Raw genomic sequence first — 17,089 nt, forward strand, 5'->3', positions numbered from 1 at the left:
GTAATTGCAAATTCAAGAAATAGGACACTACTCTTTAAATCACATACTGACGCCATATCCAGATAGCAAATATAAGTCGTCCGGAGAGAGCGCGTTTTAGTTTCCATTTTAATGAAATGAATTATTCGGACAGTTAGATGGTCGAAATTGACACTTTAGGTTCGTAACATGACGCACTTCCGTGACCCGCAACACGGCCTTCCCAGATCTTAATCCACCTTATCTGATCCAGTCAAGCGGCACATCACCTGAAATCCCACGCTACCCCTGCAATAAGATGTGGGGGAGGATATATTTCTCCCACATACATTTCCTCCAAGTGTCCCATCTTTTTGGCATGGAATAATCCTCAGTGCTATCATGACATCAAAAGCATCTCTTAGACTGAATGCGCCCAACAAAGCCGGTATCACACGGGATATATAAGGGCTCGTTGGTTGCAAAGGCGTCAGATTGAAAAGTCCGGTAGAAAGAACGCGTTCCTTCCTAATTTGGCACGCGTCTGTGGCACGGCCGTATGCAATATGGAGGAATGTGGAGCTTCAAGCTCCATATTAAAATGACGCCAAGAGCTCCATTCCGACTACTTACCTAGGTAGCACAGCTAAAGTGCCAAGTTATAGCGTTTCTTTTGGCGGTGAAAGAAATATAAGTGGCGGGTTGGTCCCGGCATATGCGTCGGCATCGACCTATGCGAGCCTCTTCTAAGCCGTATTGGTGGTGCCTTTCATCTCCAAGGAATAACGATGAGAATCATTATTACCAACACAGTAGCGACCTTCAGCTCTTGTATGCATCTATTTAGGTAAGCGTCTTTTTGCTATGATGTCTGACAAAACCCTACTTTACTTCTAAAGCACAGACGCGTTGGGGTTATAGCGTAAAGAGTTTATTGTAGATGGTTTAATGACCCCAGCCTCCAAGCATTTCCCTTAACTGATAGTATAACACTTCTCTCGTGAATTTTTTTTGCCTCTGGCTTCCCGAAGAAGCCGATAAAGTCGCTGACAGGATTTATGAACATACGAATTCTTTAGATTTCGTGCATAGTACTAGTAGAACATTTAGCAAATTCTCTTCCGGCTTGGTCGCAGACCCTAACCAAGGGAGTGTTCAAGACTTGAGTTGAGCTTGAGAACCGCTGTAGAATCGGACACACTGGCCTCGAGTTCACACGCAAAAGAGCCGGTGGTAAATGCAGTTGTCTTTCAAATTGAGAAGAGTTTTTATATGAAGTCTTATTTGATTTCTAGTGGTGTAGCATTCATTAAGCTTGTTACTCCTACATTGCACCAACTCAGCAGAAATCTGGGTGATAAAAGCTTTTAAGATAACGTCCTCTTGAAGGTAGCCTAGTAATCATAGAAACCTTTCCCGCTTTTCTTGCCCAACCAGCCTGCGTCAACCATCTTCTTCAGAAGTACTGCAGGCCGGTATTTTGAGTCACCAGTGTCCTCATATAGCACTTTCATGATAGCCAAGCATGTATCAATGCCAATAAAATCCGCAAGTTGCAGTGGTCCCATCGGTACGTTGGTCCCGTTTTTCATTATGCTGTCGATGGCCTCTTTCGTTCCTACGTTAGTTTCCAAGCAGATGATAGCTTCGTTAATATATGGCATTAAGATTCTATTTGCTAGGAATCCAGGAGAGTCCACGCTCTTTGAGGGTATTTTGCCCATCTTCTTGCAAAACTCGATTGCGGTGTCGATTGTGTCTTGGGATGTCTGTAAACCTGTGATAATTTCTACGCCTTTCTGAACCGGGACAGGGTTCATAAAATGCGTGCTTATGACACGAGAGGACACTGAGAGATCCGTGGGGTCTTTTGTGGTTGCTGCGGCGATCCTTGTGATGGAGATGGAAGAGGTGTTAGTTGCGAGGATGGCATGAGAGGGGCAGATCTGAGCGAGCTGGGAGAATATCTTCGTTTTAAGGTCGGGGATTTCCTACAAAAGTATCAGCCCTGAAGAGTAAGACCTGCTGAGAGCTTGGCCGTACTGGAACAGCCTCAACGACAAAGTCAACATCTGAGAGATCGTCCAGCGTGGTGCTCGTGATCAGTCGTTCCCGAGCTGCTGTCGCATCTTCTTTCGAAATCCGCTGCTTCGATACATCTTTCTCAAGAAGTTTCTCTAAGTTGGGTCAGTCTACTGATGCAATTGAGCTATGGAAGAGTATTGTACCAGCAAACTTTAAACCTTTATCGATTGAAGCCTGAGAGGTATCTATTAATTTTACGGGAACTAAAGCTTTTTGTGCTGCAACTAAGGCAATGCCTAGACCCTGAATTTAGTCAATTAAGGGCAGCTTTGTCGCTTGATTTCCTAGCTCACCATTTGACCAGCCCCAATAACGCCCAGCTTCTTAACTTCAGCAGCAGCTCTCACAGAGAGAGTTGAGCTGAAGCTTCGGCATTGCGCCCTTGAGGCGGAGCGTAGGACCTGTCTTGAAGATGCTGAAAATGACATTTTGAGGCGTGAAGAATGTACTTCTGGTATTACATGTGACGAAGGGAAATATGAAGCTCTTCGGTGAAGGTAGCGCCCGTACCTCGGATCAACTGCGTCACGGAACGTGGTGGGGTCTTGGCAGGTTTGCATTCTCGCGTTTCGACGCGTCTTTCTAGAAGTTCGCGTTCCGAGCTCATCCAACCTCAGTCTTAGCGACATATCACAACTATGGCACAAGGAACTCTTGATGAGTGGGCTCAGCCTGTTGTTGATCCAGAGGTTCGGGCCTTCATCTACAGTCTAGTTACTGCTGTAAGTTTGCCCTTTTCTGTGACAATTGAGTCTTAACTAACAAGACTTACAGATCGGAGGAGCCAATTCTGGAGAAGACGGCCGATATGTACTCGGAGATGATGCGCTTGCATGTTTGAAGGATTTAATAAGATGGATCCGACTTTACGATCAGAGATTGAATCGACTCGATGTCGCCAGGTGTCTGGCGGAGGCCAATCTGGTGAAGGGAGATCTGTTGGAAATACTTGCCAAATACTCAGAGAAAGTGACAGTGGACAAACTGAAGCACAAAATTGCACTCGCATGCTGTATGTAGTCCCAAATTCCCCCGAAGGTAATGACTAACACCTCTCAGTGGAGCTCCTCGTGCCTTTGACATGGCCTGTCGAAATCGATGCCCTAGAAGCCACAGTAAACCACCACCGACACGCCCCCTTCTTACAATTAGCGCAGGTTGGCTACAAGAGAGCAATAATCCAGTATGACGCAGTAAAAATCCTACAGACAGCGGTGCGCATCGCACTTCCTTCCATGGCGGAACCTAGAAAGGAGAGAACACAGCGAGATGAAGGCATAATTCGTCTTGTCCTATACTTCATCCGCAACGTTGCAATGATTTCACAGCCTCAAAACCTCCCAGTCGATGGAGACGAAGCTGAAGTTTCACGATCAGCAACAATTGATGCATTCCACTGCCAAGATATCTTTCAGGTTCTTTTGACAGTTGCCTCAAGCATGGGAGATGAGTTTGTGTCGCAGGACGTCGTGATCCTTGAAATATTGTTTCATCTTTTAAAGGGTGTGGATGTCGAGAAGCTCTTCATGGAAGAGCAAAAGCTAGCTAGCACGAATACCGACGAGCTGAAGAGTTTAATCCAGAAAGAGAAGGCCATGCTTGCGGGATATGCTCGACATGCTCCGACAAGACACAACCGATTTGGCACTATGATATGGGTAAAAAGAGACGATGACAGAGTTTCTACAATTTCCGGTCAGGATGTTCTTGGAAAGGCACAAAAAAGTATGCAGAAGATGGATAAGACTAAAAAATGGAACAAACCACGACACCGAGGTCCAAATAAAGATAATGAAGGAAGTCTAGAGGAATTTGATTTAGCAGTACCAATCTCATCTTCCGCACGGCAACACCTCCGAGCGTTTGTGGAGGAGTTTCTAGACTCATCTTTTAACCCTCTATTCACACATTTACGAAAGGCTATAGAACGTGAGGAGGGACGAGTTGAAGCACGATACCCACGCCAATATTTTTATCTCGTCTCCTGGTTCCTCAGAGCTGAATGCACTCGCCGCCGTCGACTAAAGGAGAAAGCTGCTAATTCGAACGGTTCTACAACACTCAGTGTTGAAGACGAAAGCTTCGGGCTCGTCGCTGGCGTTATGAACCAAGAAACGTTTATCCTTCTGAATCGATTTATGCAGAGAAGCCAAGACGATAAAGCATGGCAGGATTTAAATGCTGGGATGAAATGCTTTACTCAAATTCTTCTTACAGTCCAAGAGATGTCCGAATCAGCTCTAGAAGATGATCAAGAAATCGCCGAAAATATTCAGAATCGTATCTTCTACGAAGAGTCCACCCACGACCGCATCATCACAATCCTTCGGAGCTACAAGGATCAAGGATTTGGCTATCTTGACGCATGTACCGAGCTATCACACGTTTTCTTGCGCATGCTCGAGCGTTACTCTAAGCAGAATGTCGACCTACAAATTCGGTCACGCCGACGTGCGCGGAGGAAACAAAAGGCCGCCGTACAAACTGAAGGTGTAGAAAATGGTGAGGAAGGAAACGCATCAGAGGCTGAGGACCTTGCAGAAGCTCAGCGCGCCACTACAGAGCGTAAATTCGACTTCGCAAGATTTTCCGCGAAGTTCATGACTCAGAACTGCGTTAACACATTCGTATCATTCATCAGATTCTATCATGACCTCAGTGCTGAGCAGCTAAAGCGAGCACACCGCTTTTTCTATCGAGTGGCCTTCAAAATGGAACTTGGCACCATACTCTACCGCGTCGACATTCTTCAGCTCTTCAATAAAATGATCAAAGGACCGGAGGGACTAGATCCAGATATGCCAGCCTTTAAAGAGTGGGAAGAATTTGTGCGACATTTTTTCAGGTCGGCAGTTAAGAAGGTTCAAGAGAGGCCAGAATTGGTGCTGGAAATGCTCTTCAGCAAAATTAACGCCACGATGTTCTACCTCGAACATGGATACGACCGAGAGGTCACTACTCGAGCTCCCAGAGCGCCTGCTGAATTGGAAGTTAAACCAGGCATGGAAAAGACCGAGCAGATTGGAGTAGCAGTGGGTGTGCTCTTAAACCAGAGCAAAGCGGATGCTCTGAACTGGCTCAAAGATGTCTTATTAACTGCCGCTGATGAACGCAAGAGCTGGGAAGATATGGATGAGGCTAGGAAAGCCATGACCCAATCTGCAGAAGGAGAAGACCTCACTCGGGAGGCCGAAGAGCAACCGAAGGCACCTTCGATAGGTAAGAGACTACTATTCCAGTTCTACATGCTCAGATAGCTGATCCTATATAGTTGTCAAACCCGATAACGATGAACGCCGCATTGCTATGTATAAAGACAATAAGTTGCGCCTCCTAATGCAACTTGTTGGTTTCCAAAGACTCGGCCTGGACGATGACCCAGAAGCCAGTTGGATCATTCCGTCCTTCATCTCCGCATCTGAATTGACAGAAAGCGTTGATCTTATCCGTAAATTCGAATTCGATCCGCCTATTTATGAAAATGGAAAGACTGCCGAAGACTTCCTCCGCAGCAAAGCCGCGGCTCGGAGACGTCGAGCCTCCTTCGACGATGATTCAGAAGGTGAAGGCGGATCTCAGGGTGAAGAAGATTTCGAATTTCCTGCCGGGGGACCTACAACCCGAAAATCGGACACGCTAGAAGAGCTAAAGAACCGTCGACGACGGCGACGCAGGCGGAGTGAAACACAGGAGCTCGATGATGAAGAGAAAGACCGAAGAGCAGAGGCGAGGCGGAAAGCAGATCTAGAGAAGAGAAGGAAGATTAAGAGCGACATGTTTGTACATGATTCAGATGACGAGACTGATGATGAGCGGGACAAAGCGTTCTTTGCAAAAGAGGAAGAGATACGCGAGGCAGCTGGGAGGAGCATATTGAAGGCGCTCACAGAGGGAATATCAAACGAGAAGGGATCAAAGAAAAGAAAGTCCACGAGAGAACGAAAGAAAAGTCGGAAGAGGAGAAAGGAATCAGAGCTTGAGTCAGAAGCTGATGATAGCGGAGAGGAAGATGATGTTGTGAGTATTAGCAGCAAGGCCTCCTCTGCCAGAATAGGGGATATGCTGGGACTGGACAGTGATGTGGACGAAGCTACCGACACGCCTTTCTCGTCGCAGCAGCATGGGAATCATGCTAGTAATCGAGATGCCTCAGTTGAGATATCTAAACCCGCCTCAGCAGCAAAGGAAGATGCTATTATGTTAGACGAGGAGGATGAGGATGCTGCTCCTGTTCGAAGGCCTGTTGCGAGGAATATGAGGGCTGGGTTTATCATTGATAGCGACTCGGAGTAGGTTATCGGTTTTGAGGTTTTAAGTTTGTCATGGTGGCCTGGGAATACATGGTATTGGCGTCGTAAGGAGTCAGGATCAGATACCCAAGCAAGATGCCTTTCTCATTCAGTATTTGGAGACACTATGGTGACCATAACCCCATCATGAAAATTAGCTAACGGGCTGAATCTACCCCCTACCTCTTGCGCGATGACGCCGGCCGAAAGCTGAAAGATGCCAGTATGTAGTGAAGTCTTTGAAGAGAGTGAAGCATGACCGCAGCTAATTTAAAAATGTATTCACCTAGCTCATTAGCTCTGCACTCGAAGACCGGCCTGCGCCTTCCCTCTTCACTCTTGCCTTGATTGCTAACAAGTCCATGTAACATCACCAACCAAGTGAGTCCTCCGGCCATCACTTTAATATCTTCGAAGGACCATGCTTACCTATCTAGACAGGCAAAAGTTCGAAGAAATTCGGGCCAAGTGGGAAGCAGCTCAACCCAAAAAACAGCAGCAAACAGGCAGAATGCCTGGCCGCAAAGAGAGGCCTTCTGAGGCCTACCAACCCCTAGACATCGACAATGACGGCCGAAATCGCAAGCCCCGGAGATTCAGCTCTATCGCCTCCTTCATCTCACCGCCTAATTCTTTCATGACGAAGGCCTTTTCTAGACGAAAGCAGCCAGCTCGGAGTTCTGTTGCCAATACTTCGATGACTACACTTATGAACGTAAGCGAAGCAGAGAGACTATTATCCGCGAGCCGTCAGCCTTCGGAGGACTCAGGCCTCTCTCCAATCAAGTACTCACCTGTCAGATATGACCCAGTTAGAGAGGAAACAGATTGGCAGAACTCACGGAAAGCCCTACCGAGAAGCCAGACCATGAGCAACATCCCAGTCCCAACTAAAAACCGCACTTCTTCTGGAGCTGCATCAATCACACAATCCTGCTCCTCTACCAATCTGCCTCGTAGTCGAATCCCGACACCAATCCACTATCCTGACCAACTAGCGGCTAAGCACATTGCAGCAGGAAAGGCGTTCGCTAGTGCTAGTGAATCTCCTGTGAAAGCATTTCAGCGATCTCACACCCCGCCAAATCTGCTAGGTGATGTTAACAAGCAAAGGCCAGCATTCATGATTCCACGAAAAGCGATTTACAAAGAAAGAACTCTACCCACGCCGACCAAGCCATCGAATAAGGAGAGTATGAGGAGGGTAGGGAAAGTTAAGGAATACTCGCCATTGGAAGATAGAATTACGAGACGAGATAGTAAATCTATGGCGAGCAAGTCGATAGCACAAACGGAAGAGAATCAAGACATTGACTCTAAAGCTAGAGGCAAACAACCAGGACGGAGGACACCGGTACTGAGCGAGATCAACAAATCGAACACAAACGAGGGGATACGAACGCCAGCCACAGTGAAGTGCTACCAACCAGCTTCCAAGCCCATGACCAAACCCCCTCAACTGTCATCTAGTCACGAGATTACCCGAGTAAAGCCCATGGGTCCGCGCAATCCACCTACTCCGCCCCAGCCCAAAACTCCAGGCGCTCCGGCAATATCAGGTCTAGACGTTTTCGCAACAAAATTCACTACAGCGATTCGTAAAAAGTCGCAGTTCAGCCCCCAAAGTGACTGTAGTACACCGTCGCAAGCCCCGGCAAGATTGGTTCGGGAGGTGCGTTCCAGGAGTGATCCTGTACCGCCTGTACCGCCTGTACCGCTCATTCCTGCCCAATACTGCACGCCCACATCGGAAACCAAAGAGGATGAGGGTGTAGAACCCCCCGAAGTTGCTAACATGTTCCAGATCAGCCAAAGCCAGACTTCACGGTACTGGAGTGGTCGCTTCACGTCACTCTCTGACCGTTTTCGCAACGACACCTTTGATGTTGAAATGCGACCGATTGACGAGGCTAGTAATCACAGCAACAGATCTTCTGAAGAGCGCAGGGGTCGTGAAGTGTTCAAGGAGCTATCTGGGCTTTGCATGACTAAGGAGGCCAAGGATAGTTTGCGAGTTAGTGATTTCCACGAAGGATCTCCTCCGAATAATCGAGACCCTCCTAACTGAGCGAGTGACGAAAATTAGGAATTCCAGATGAAATATGCAATGACGAATAAGGTGACATCTCTAATCCCACCACCAGCACAACCAACAACCGCAGGATTCAGGACCCGGCACATGACCGACTCTTCTTCGGCGGGTTCGAGAGGTACTGGGAGAAAGATATCGTTTATTGATCGTCTTATTGGGAAGAACAGGAAGTCGAGCACGTAGGAAAATAAGAATCGGGTGGATGTAAGATGACAGAGGTGCAACACGAGTTATGAATATATGATATGAATCAAGTTGGTAGGTAATTGTGGTTCGGGACTAAATGATGCACAATAATGGAGCTTTGCGTTGCAGAACGATGCTGAGCCACGCAATGAGTTAACACCGATCAAGCTACAATCAGCGGAGCAGTAATGGGCTTGGGAAAGTCGAAAAGAACTTTATGCAAAGAGTTTGACTGTTGAAGGGTAATTAAAGAAAAGTTATTATTACGAGCGTTTGGTTCCTTTGGAAGCTATATCACTTTTCAGTGTTGAGCTACCCAAGTTTCAAGGCTTCTCATGTTTAGACGTAATTAGATCCGACAGCAAGGCGCAAATGCTGTTCCCAAAAATAATAATTTAGACTAAGTAAATCAACACCGTACCTACCTGCTAGGTGGTATATCATCCCCTTCTCCACCCAAACGCCGTGCAATGCTTCATGCGCAGTCTATCCGTCCATGCGCCACCATTCCCTAATTCCAAAGATAATGCTTTCAGCATCCCTCTAATACTTATCTAAATCCGAATCTCTCATTGATCTGGCCTCCTCTTTTTATTAGTAAGATACTGCGAGATCTGCTCGATTCGGTCGACAAAAAGTAACCTCTTCGCATCGCTCTTCCAAGTCAGCACGCCCAGCGACTTAGCATAGTCCAGCAGATCCTTATATTCGGCCTCGGTGTTGAAGTCTTTCATGAGGTAGCCGGTTGTCGTCCTGATGCGCTCACCTTCATATTCCCAAAGCCGGATCTGGTCCATCACAGTGGGTGGCAAGACGGGATTGTTTTTCTGCATCTGCGGGTGCGCGTGTGCTGTCAGGTAATCGATGATTTGTGAGGCTTCAATACCGTAGGCGATGGCGCGCTGGACAGATTCTTTGGTCAGTTTGCCTGAGACGAGATTCGGGAAGCGGGTGGTGAGGCGGGAGAAGAGGTTTAGCACGGCGATTTGGAGAAGCGATGAAGTGTAAGCGTAAAGCCTGTAGTTGGTTTCGATGATGATATAGCCCTTGCCGGTACGGGAAGAGCGGAGGGCGTTATCGAAGTCGGTGGAGGCGTTTTGGAGGGCTCCGGCGTCGGATGTGAGGGTTGTAGCGAGGCGGGTTGGGTAGAAGCGGGTCGACTCTTTATTGCGGCGGTAGACGATGCCGAAGTCGTTGAGATCCTCAAGCATTTGGAGTTGCGTATCGGTGAGGTTGGTCGTGCTGTAGTCTTGTCCAAGTTCTAAACTGCCAAGCATAAAAAGGAAGGAAAGCACATCGACCTCAGACATTCCGAGCTGAATGCCACTGTTAGCCGCTTTGTTCTTCTATAGAAATGAGGGAAAGTGGTATAGCTTACCCCAGGAGCTTGCTTCAAATAAACAATGAGAAGACTCCAAACTTGAGCATTTACTTCTTGGAGAAGAAACGTAAAGCCAACCTTCGTTATAGTAACCCCGTGTCGCACATTCACGAAGTTTCCCAGCTCAAGAAGTTTTCTTGTTCCATTGCCTACACTTTGGCCTAAAGCCTGGCCATTCCTCAGCCCACTCGTAGATCCAACCATGTAGTATAATATCGACTCCCATTGTTCACGAGCGTATTTGTCAAGGAAGGCCACATCGACTTTATGTTTATCTGGGGCGCTGCAAGGAACTCCAAACGACCTGTGATTTCCTCCACCAGTAAGAGCCTGCCTAAGAGAATTTGCGAAGCCTGTCGAGAGTCGATATGCGAAGACTTTCGGCGACTCTTGGACAGTAGTCATAATGTGTAAAGATTCAAGAACGGTTATTGCTTGGTCCCTCTCTCTAAGATAAAGTATTAGCTATGCTCTCCGAGTCTTTGGCTGTGCATACGCTTTAGCATCTGGTCTTATCCACGCGTCTAAGTCGCTGACTGGAAATGGCCCAGTCATGTAAAGCATGGCCATTACGATGGTTTTCGCTGCAGTAAAGAGTATATTAATGGATAGTTTCACTAAAAGGAATTCCAGCATATACTCACCTAGATGAGGCAGCATGCATCGAAAGACAGCCAGAGCAGTCGACGGCTGCTGGTACAATTTCTTGTGAGTTGCACCAGGGAGCTGCTCGAGATAATCGAGAGCTTGAGAAGTGGACGCCGACATCTTTGGATGTTGGGCCGTTGTGTGAGGCTGTTACCTGAGTATCATTGTCCTAAAAGATGCTAGACGAAACGCGTTAAGGCGTTTGTAAGTCGACGAAGTCATAATAGAGTAGGAAGCATCTTACTTGAGCGCGGAGCTTAGTCACTAAATTCCGCTCCTCTCCACGGCGGAACCTTCCTGCCGAGGCTTAGCACAACTCCGATTCCTCAAACAACATATTGGGGAAGCTCGGAGATATGCCTGCGCTCAAGTTTGTGCGATCAGTATGCGATTAATTATGCGAGAAGATAAGTTCTGATACAAACTAATGAATTAACCAGGTTTGGGAAGCCTTCCGTGCCAACTCTGGTCTTGAGCCACGGTAATTTCAATATAAGAAGGATATCTCCCTCATATTAGCGTTCTCTAACTACTTGCACATTTTCCAAAGGTTATTAGATGGTGTGAGTAAACTTCAGGCCTTGTTTGGATGCCATTAACCGGTGCATCATAAATTCCCATCTAAAGCCCACTAATTTATATTCCAGCTCAGAGTAACTCATGCTGCCCCCGGAAACGTCAAGTTTGAGTTGGACATTAAAAAGGAGCACACCGTAAGTCTTCTAACGAAAAATTACTAAACTTAGTCCCTTTACACACGCACGATACCCCATCTCATTTTACCCTGAGAGTTGCATCACCAAGCTGATCATCAATACGACCCACAGAATAGACTCAACATACTTCATGGCGGCACTATCGCAAGCATGGGTAAGTATTTTAGACGGTCATCTATGATTCTCCTCATCGACATCATTGACCAAATTTGAAGTTGATCTCGGAGGCTCTTTAGCCGTGGCCTCCCAAGGACTATTTTCAACGGGAGTTTCCACTGACCTGAATGGTATTACTGCAACGGAATTAATGCCTTAATAGAACTAATTGACTATCCAGTCACATATCTCAGCTCCGGGGGAAAGATTGGTGATCTGATCAAAGCAGTAAGCACCTCCCACCCCTCCGGTTCACCCTCGAGCATCATGCTGATATTGAATAGGAAGTCACTTGTGATAAGTGTAAGATGCACTAATGGTCATTCCGCAAATATTTACACTCACTAACTTAATACCCTTTCTTCTAGTCGGCAAAACACTAGCCTACACATCCATTAAATTCTTGAACAGTAAGGACGAGGTATTTGCGAGAGGTAGCCACACGAAGTAACTATTGATCTTTCATTCATTCAATCATACGTTTTCGTGCCTAACAGATTTAATAGGTACGTAGCGCTGGCTTGGAAGGATCCAAACAATATTGCTGAAGAACTGAATCCTAAGTCGTCTTGACGAAGCTAATGGCTTGGAACTTCATTATATTGTAATTAAAAGGAATTTGTGTACAAATGATTTAATAGGATGTGCTCTCCATATATAGGCTGATTGCGGTGTGGGAGAGTATGCAATAACCATTGAATGTTAATGACTACTTCGTCATTCATGCCTGCTTGTGAATGGGTGATTCGAGCGGTATTGTCGGAATCCCGACCTAAGTTCATCTCAAGAATATTGTATAATATTCTTTTAACGTTTCCACCTCCAAGCAAAAAAGATATCTAGAATTTTTTGGCGCTTGTTGCGTTCGAATTTCTAGATGCAAGTGAGTCTAGTCATACATTGACTTACCAACCATTCGTGGTATATAATTTAAAAACGTGGTATCCTATGTAAGAAAACCCCAACCCCTACTCCAAATCCTCTACGTGCTCCAGCTCCTCCGGCTCTAATTCTTCTTCATCACCACCCTCCTCATCCGCCTCCTCCATATCCACGTCCCTTGCCACCTCCTCTAGTGGTGGCAGCACACCACCATTGGCCTTCAGCGCCGCCACTTTCGCTTGAGTCATTTCATAAACATACTGCCCAAGATGCTCCACACCTTCCATTTCCGTCGATGGGGTCTCATTGTCTAGTAGCCTAGCGGTGGGATACATTTCCCCGGTGGCTAAGGCAAGTTTGTCAGGTCTGCGAAGTAAGCGATCGAAGGCTTCTTTCAGCTCGAAGCAGGCTTCAAAGACGACGCGGCGTCCGAGGATGTACAAGCCTAGCCTAGCTCGAGAGAGGGCCACAGTGAGGCGGCGTATGTCGCGGAGATAGCCAACTCTGGTGGTACGGGTTAGGGAAAGAATGACGTCTATATCAAATGTTTTAGCGATGATTCTCATGCCGCGCACAGTTCCTGGCATAAAGTACTTACAGTCATTCTGCTCTCCTTGGTATTTATCCACCGTTGTGACAATCCTCGGTAAGCCAAAAAGCCTGTTCTTCGTGCATCGATGGCCCAGAACATCCTTGATCAACGCCCTCTGTCCTGCATAAGTTGTCAGGATGGAGATCTTAGACGCTGGGTACCCAAGTAGTCGCATATACATGAATATAGCAACGGCGTACTCAGCCTCGCCCAGGTTCTGAATGAAGTGAGGAGTTGGCTCCATCTCTCCATTCCCTTTGTAGTCAGGTACGTTGATAAACTGGTAATCGTAGCGAAATCCAGGATTTGCTCGCTGGAACTCCGGAGAGGTTTCGACTATCGGGAGGTTACCAAGTCGTGGATACCTCCACTTGTACAATTCTGCAATGCTTGGCCTTGCGCGACCTTGTTGGTCTAGCATGATGGTAGGCACGCCCAATCGCACAAGACGAAGGAACAAACTTTGTTCGAGATTCGCATACTGTCGGAAGGCAAGGTTCTGGACGATAGGTGAGTTCTGCAAATGATCACCGCATAGAACGATTCGTCGCAGAGGCAGTTCTCCATCCTTCGGATTTTGTAGGGCGAGTGGAATGAAATTCTCGATTTCGGTGATCTGTGCAGCTTCTTCCATGATGACATTGTCATAGTGGAAGCCAAGGCTTGCGATCTCTTGCCTTCGCATCGCAGCATGCGTAGACGTCATGGCGATAATCCGTGCCTCTTTAATGAGTAAGTAGTTGGCTTTGTCCCTGGAATTCCGAAGTATCTCAAAAGGACGAATGTCCTCGAGCTCAGAAAAAATCTTCTGAACATGACGGTAGCAGCCAGCAACAACGTCCACGATTTCTTCTCGGGACGCATCTGGCGGAAACAATGGCTGAGGGGCATTTGAGAAATAATACTGGAGGGGAAACTCGGTTATTATTTTCTCAGTAGCGAATTCATTGGACTGTACATTGTCCCAGTACTTTGTCCAAGCCGGCTTCACATAGACAGAGTTGAAATAATCTGCTGTCTCGCACGAGCTACCATGTGCCCCAGGAGCACCAAGGTTTTGTGCGAGTCGATCAACCTCAGCTAAATACCGCGCACCATTCTCCAGGAATGATTCCACACGACCATGCTTGCTGTAACTCGCCTCTGTTTCGAGTTCCTCTTCGCCACGGCCAAGGCGCAGGAGGTGGCGTTCGTCAATATCGAGCGCCACAATCTTCTGGAAAAGTTGATTGAGTGCTTGATTACTGTGTGCTACCAATAATGTCCGCTGAGCAGGAAAGTTGTGATATATATTATTTATAATCTGGGTCGCTACGTCCGTTTTCCCGGTTCCCGGCGGGCCGACCACTACCGTTAGGCCAGGCTGGATGCCTGAAGCTATGGCCTCGATTTGCGCAGGGGTGAATCGTACAGTATTCAACTTTGGTGCGTCTGCTGGGTAGGGGCCTGTGTTAGGCGGCTTGTATGTTGAGATATGGAGTGACTCATGCACCGGCTGTGAGATCTCGACCTGATCACGTCGGCGTTTCTTAGCTGGCCGTACAGGAATTGAGTCTGGATCTGCCGCTGGAAAATCTAGGACGTACGGAGGGCCAAAACTTGATTGCATGTCCTCGTGTGGCTCGATGGACTTGCCAGGCCAGCTTTCAATAAGGTGTTGCCAATCTAAGAAAGTATCACGGAAGTCTATCGATTGCAGGCGGTTGGGCAGTCGTTTGTAATTTGCTGAAGCCGGGTCTCCATAACCTAGGAATACCTCTTGGAACCACGGTGGTGCTGGGATATCAGACAACGTGAGACGTCTGATGGACTCGAGGATTGGTTTGAAGTTGTTCTCTCGCCCACGCCTACGAACAAGAACATTGATGCTCTCGTAGATATCTGGTTTACCTTTCGATACTCGATCGGTGTCCTCCTTATAAGCAGCAGCATCTAATTTCAAGATAATTCTTCTCTGCCGCGGTCGATACGATTGGCCGTCAGGCTGATTGTGCTGCTCACGTAGTGGGCGCCCGTTCTCGTCCTGGACTTGGACGACTTCCGCGGTTCGTAATCGTCTCAACCCCAATTCCTCTCCAGGATTCTGAGGCTGGGATCCACTTCTCATAGTCATACCTTCCTCGACCGGTTGGATCGCAAGAAGAAACACGACATCATCCGGACGTAGAGATTCCCATTCCCTACGAACACTGTAATTCAAACGACTTACATCCAAAATGACTTCAGCGCGGACATAAGCAGGATGTTCCTCGCCAACCCTCGCTGGTGCCACATCGATAATGGCCACTTTCGATATTGGCAATGCCATTCTCGAAAAACCATTGAAGCGAGTGCTTGTCCCAGCCACCTTGGGCTGAAGGCGTTTAATTACGTCCTCCATATCCTTCCTGATCTCGTAGAAAGATTCACACCGATATAGGATAAATGATCTCCAGAGGAAATCACCCATTGTCAAATATTGAAGGTTGAGTTTCGGTATGGCTAAAGGCCGAGATCCATTATACGATTCGTTCCGTAGGAATGTAGATTCGTAGAGGATGCGCTCTGTTGGAAGAACGGGCATTTTCCGCACGGAATCCTGAAAGGTTGTCCTCCTCTCATATACAGAGATCAGAATCTCAATAAAAAAGGCCCGGTCTTGGACTAGGAAAGATGATTTTGGGTATTCAGTTCGAAAACCTAACAGAGTACAAAGCTGAATAAGTTCAGAAACAGTCAATGCTTCCAAATGGCTTTCCAAGTCACTCCTCCGGTTGAGAGAGCCATAGTTCGAAAGAGCCAAAATAGTGAGCTTGGAATTGAAATGCTTCATCGCAGTTCGTTGTAACTTCGCCAAGGCTGCGCAGTGCTCTTGGTGATGTTCAACTGCGGTTTTTTGTTTGCCCGTCTGGTCGTCGATAGGGAATTGTGTGAAATGGCGTAGGAGATTGAAGAGGTCTCGAAACAAGCCGTTGTTCTCATCTGTGTACATAGGCGATAGCTTGATAGCTGGTAGAAGGTTGAGATCCTGTAATAGAGCACTAACATATCTCCTCGTTGGTAACTGACCTTGGAGGTCTGTGAGAAATTCAACAAAGCGCTCGCAATAAGTTAGGTTATCTACGACTGCTTCTCCAGTACTGTTGTATATGCAGTCCATGAAGTCCAGAAACAGTGTGAACAGCCAAGAACGTTCAAATCGCAGCCTGGCCTTGGTAGTGTCGTCCGCAGTGTCGAACCGCTTTGAAGCCGCTCTCCATGCTTTCCGTAGCATAGGGTTCTTCTCGAACAGCTGCTCTCTGACCGCATCACTGTGTAGGTTCTGCCATATCGAAATGGCCACGAGAGGCGCGCATTCTTTCCTCACCAACCCACTATCTAAAGACTGGAAAGCGCCGATGACAAAGGATACAAGGTGTGTTCGGATTTTGGTTGTAAGGGAGGGGTCTATGATCATGGATATGATACGACGGAAGAACGACGAAAACTCCGATGGCCTGGTAGTAAAATGATCTACCGCGATGTTAGCGGTATTCACTACATCTTGATTAAATAAAAAAATACCCCAAGAAGGTAGGTTCTCCCTCCGCTTCACATTGACCATGAGCGCAAGCAGAAGATGGTGGTAATTCGAGGCCTCCTCGGTATATCCAGGCCAAAGGTACCTGCACCAGTCAGCAAGAACAATCCGATGCTATAAAAGAACGCACTTTTCTAATAGCTGCAGGTTTTCCAGAACAAGGAGAGGCCCAAAAGCGAAATCCATCTTCTCTAATGCATCCCAGAGCTCCTCCTTGATAACATTCTGCTTTATTTTCGCTGGCTTCGAAGGGTTCAACCAATAATTCTGCGCGAGATGCGCAAAATGGCTCTTGCTATGAAGGTCCGCGACGGTAGGCCTGGCATGCAGAGTGGAGAAGTCATTCCGCTGGGCTGTAACAGGAATAATTGAGCCGTTGCTGGAGCGATTGTGTATGGCGTCTTCCATGATCACAAATGAGTTTCGATAGCGCTGGAGCCTAGACTAACTTGGTTTTCCGGCGAGAGAAGGTTCCTCTCATTGTTGTTGCGCCCTGATTCCTGGTGACGCGCCCTCGATCTTTTTTCGTGATGGAAGCTTGGAGG

General features: G+C 47.3%; 6 protein-coding genes across 6 annotated transcripts; 3 read left to right on the forward strand and 3 right to left on the reverse strand.

Annotated features, from left to right (window-relative positions):
* Nucleotides 1-1,197: 1,197 nt before the first annotated feature.
* Nucleotides 1,198-2,521, reverse strand: K441DRAFT_670448 (uncharacterized protein). Its single transcript, XM_067650282.1, has 4 exons — nt 2,337-2,521; nt 2,187-2,286; nt 2,002-2,135; nt 1,198-1,949 (listed from the first exon to the last, which is right to left on the reverse strand). Exons 1-4 carry the CDS (start codon nt 2,469-2,471, stop codon nt 1,353-1,355), a joined length of 966 nt encoding a protein of 321 aa, XP_067497109.1. The 5' UTR covers nt 2,472-2,521; the 3' UTR covers nt 1,198-1,352.
* Nucleotides 2,522-2,667: 146 nt separating this feature from the next.
* K441DRAFT_701113 (topoisomerase 1-associated factor 1) lies at nt 2,668-6,523 on the forward strand. Its single transcript, XM_067653307.1, has 4 exons — nt 2,668-2,765; nt 2,818-3,055; nt 3,103-5,262; nt 5,315-6,523. The coding sequence occupies exons 1-4, from the start codon at nt 2,682-2,684 to the stop codon at nt 6,334-6,336; spliced, it is 3,504 nt and encodes a 1,167-aa protein (XP_067497110.1). The 5' UTR covers nt 2,668-2,681; the 3' UTR covers nt 6,337-6,523.
* K441DRAFT_701114 (uncharacterized protein) lies at nt 6,496-8,400 on the forward strand (the record flags this gene model as incomplete). Its single annotated transcript, XM_067653308.1, has 1 exon — nt 6,496-8,400. Exon 1 carries the CDS (start codon nt 6,754-6,756, stop codon nt 8,398-8,400), a length of 1,647 nt encoding a protein of 548 aa, XP_067497111.1. The 5' UTR covers nt 6,496-6,753.
* A 475-nt stretch (nt 8,401-8,875) lies between these two features.
* Nucleotides 8,876-10,833, reverse strand: K441DRAFT_670450 (transcription factor Tfb2). Its single transcript, XM_067650283.1, has 4 exons — nt 10,636-10,833; nt 10,488-10,575; nt 9,989-10,439; nt 8,876-9,926 (listed from the first exon to the last, which is right to left on the reverse strand). Exons 1-4 carry the CDS (start codon nt 10,757-10,759, stop codon nt 9,180-9,182), a joined length of 1,410 nt encoding a protein of 469 aa, XP_067497112.1. The 5' UTR covers nt 10,760-10,833; the 3' UTR covers nt 8,876-9,179.
* Nucleotides 10,834-10,955: 122 nt separating this feature from the next.
* Nucleotides 10,956-12,209, forward strand: K441DRAFT_622649 (acyl-coenzyme A thioesterase-like protein 13). The gene is made up of 10 exons (XM_067646012.1): nt 10,956-11,022; nt 11,080-11,120; nt 11,190-11,202; nt 11,287-11,352; nt 11,467-11,509; nt 11,571-11,642; nt 11,693-11,739; nt 11,796-11,814; nt 11,880-11,958; nt 12,018-12,209. Exons 1-10 carry the CDS (start codon nt 10,996-10,998, stop codon nt 12,082-12,084), a joined length of 474 nt encoding a protein of 157 aa, XP_067497113.1. The 5' UTR covers nt 10,956-10,995; the 3' UTR covers nt 12,085-12,209.
* A 64-nt stretch (nt 12,210-12,273) lies between these two features.
* K441DRAFT_648143 (DEAD helicases superfamily protein-like protein) lies at nt 12,274-17,071 on the reverse strand. The gene is made up of 4 exons (XM_067646882.1): nt 16,675-17,071; nt 16,529-16,629; nt 12,992-16,477; nt 12,274-12,928 (listed from the first exon to the last, which is right to left on the reverse strand). The coding sequence occupies exons 1-4, from the start codon at nt 16,950-16,952 to the stop codon at nt 12,480-12,482; spliced, it is 4,314 nt and encodes a 1,437-aa protein (XP_067497114.1). The 5' UTR covers nt 16,953-17,071; the 3' UTR covers nt 12,274-12,479.
* Between the last annotated feature and the right edge of the window lie 18 nt (nt 17,072-17,089).

This window comes from Cenococcum geophilum (genome assembly GCF_001692895.1).
Source record: "Cenococcum geophilum 1.58 unplaced genomic scaffold K441scaffold_83, whole genome shotgun sequence".
Classification (NCBI taxonomy): domain Eukaryota; kingdom Fungi; phylum Ascomycota; class Dothideomycetes; order Gloniales; family Gloniaceae; genus Cenococcum; species Cenococcum geophilum.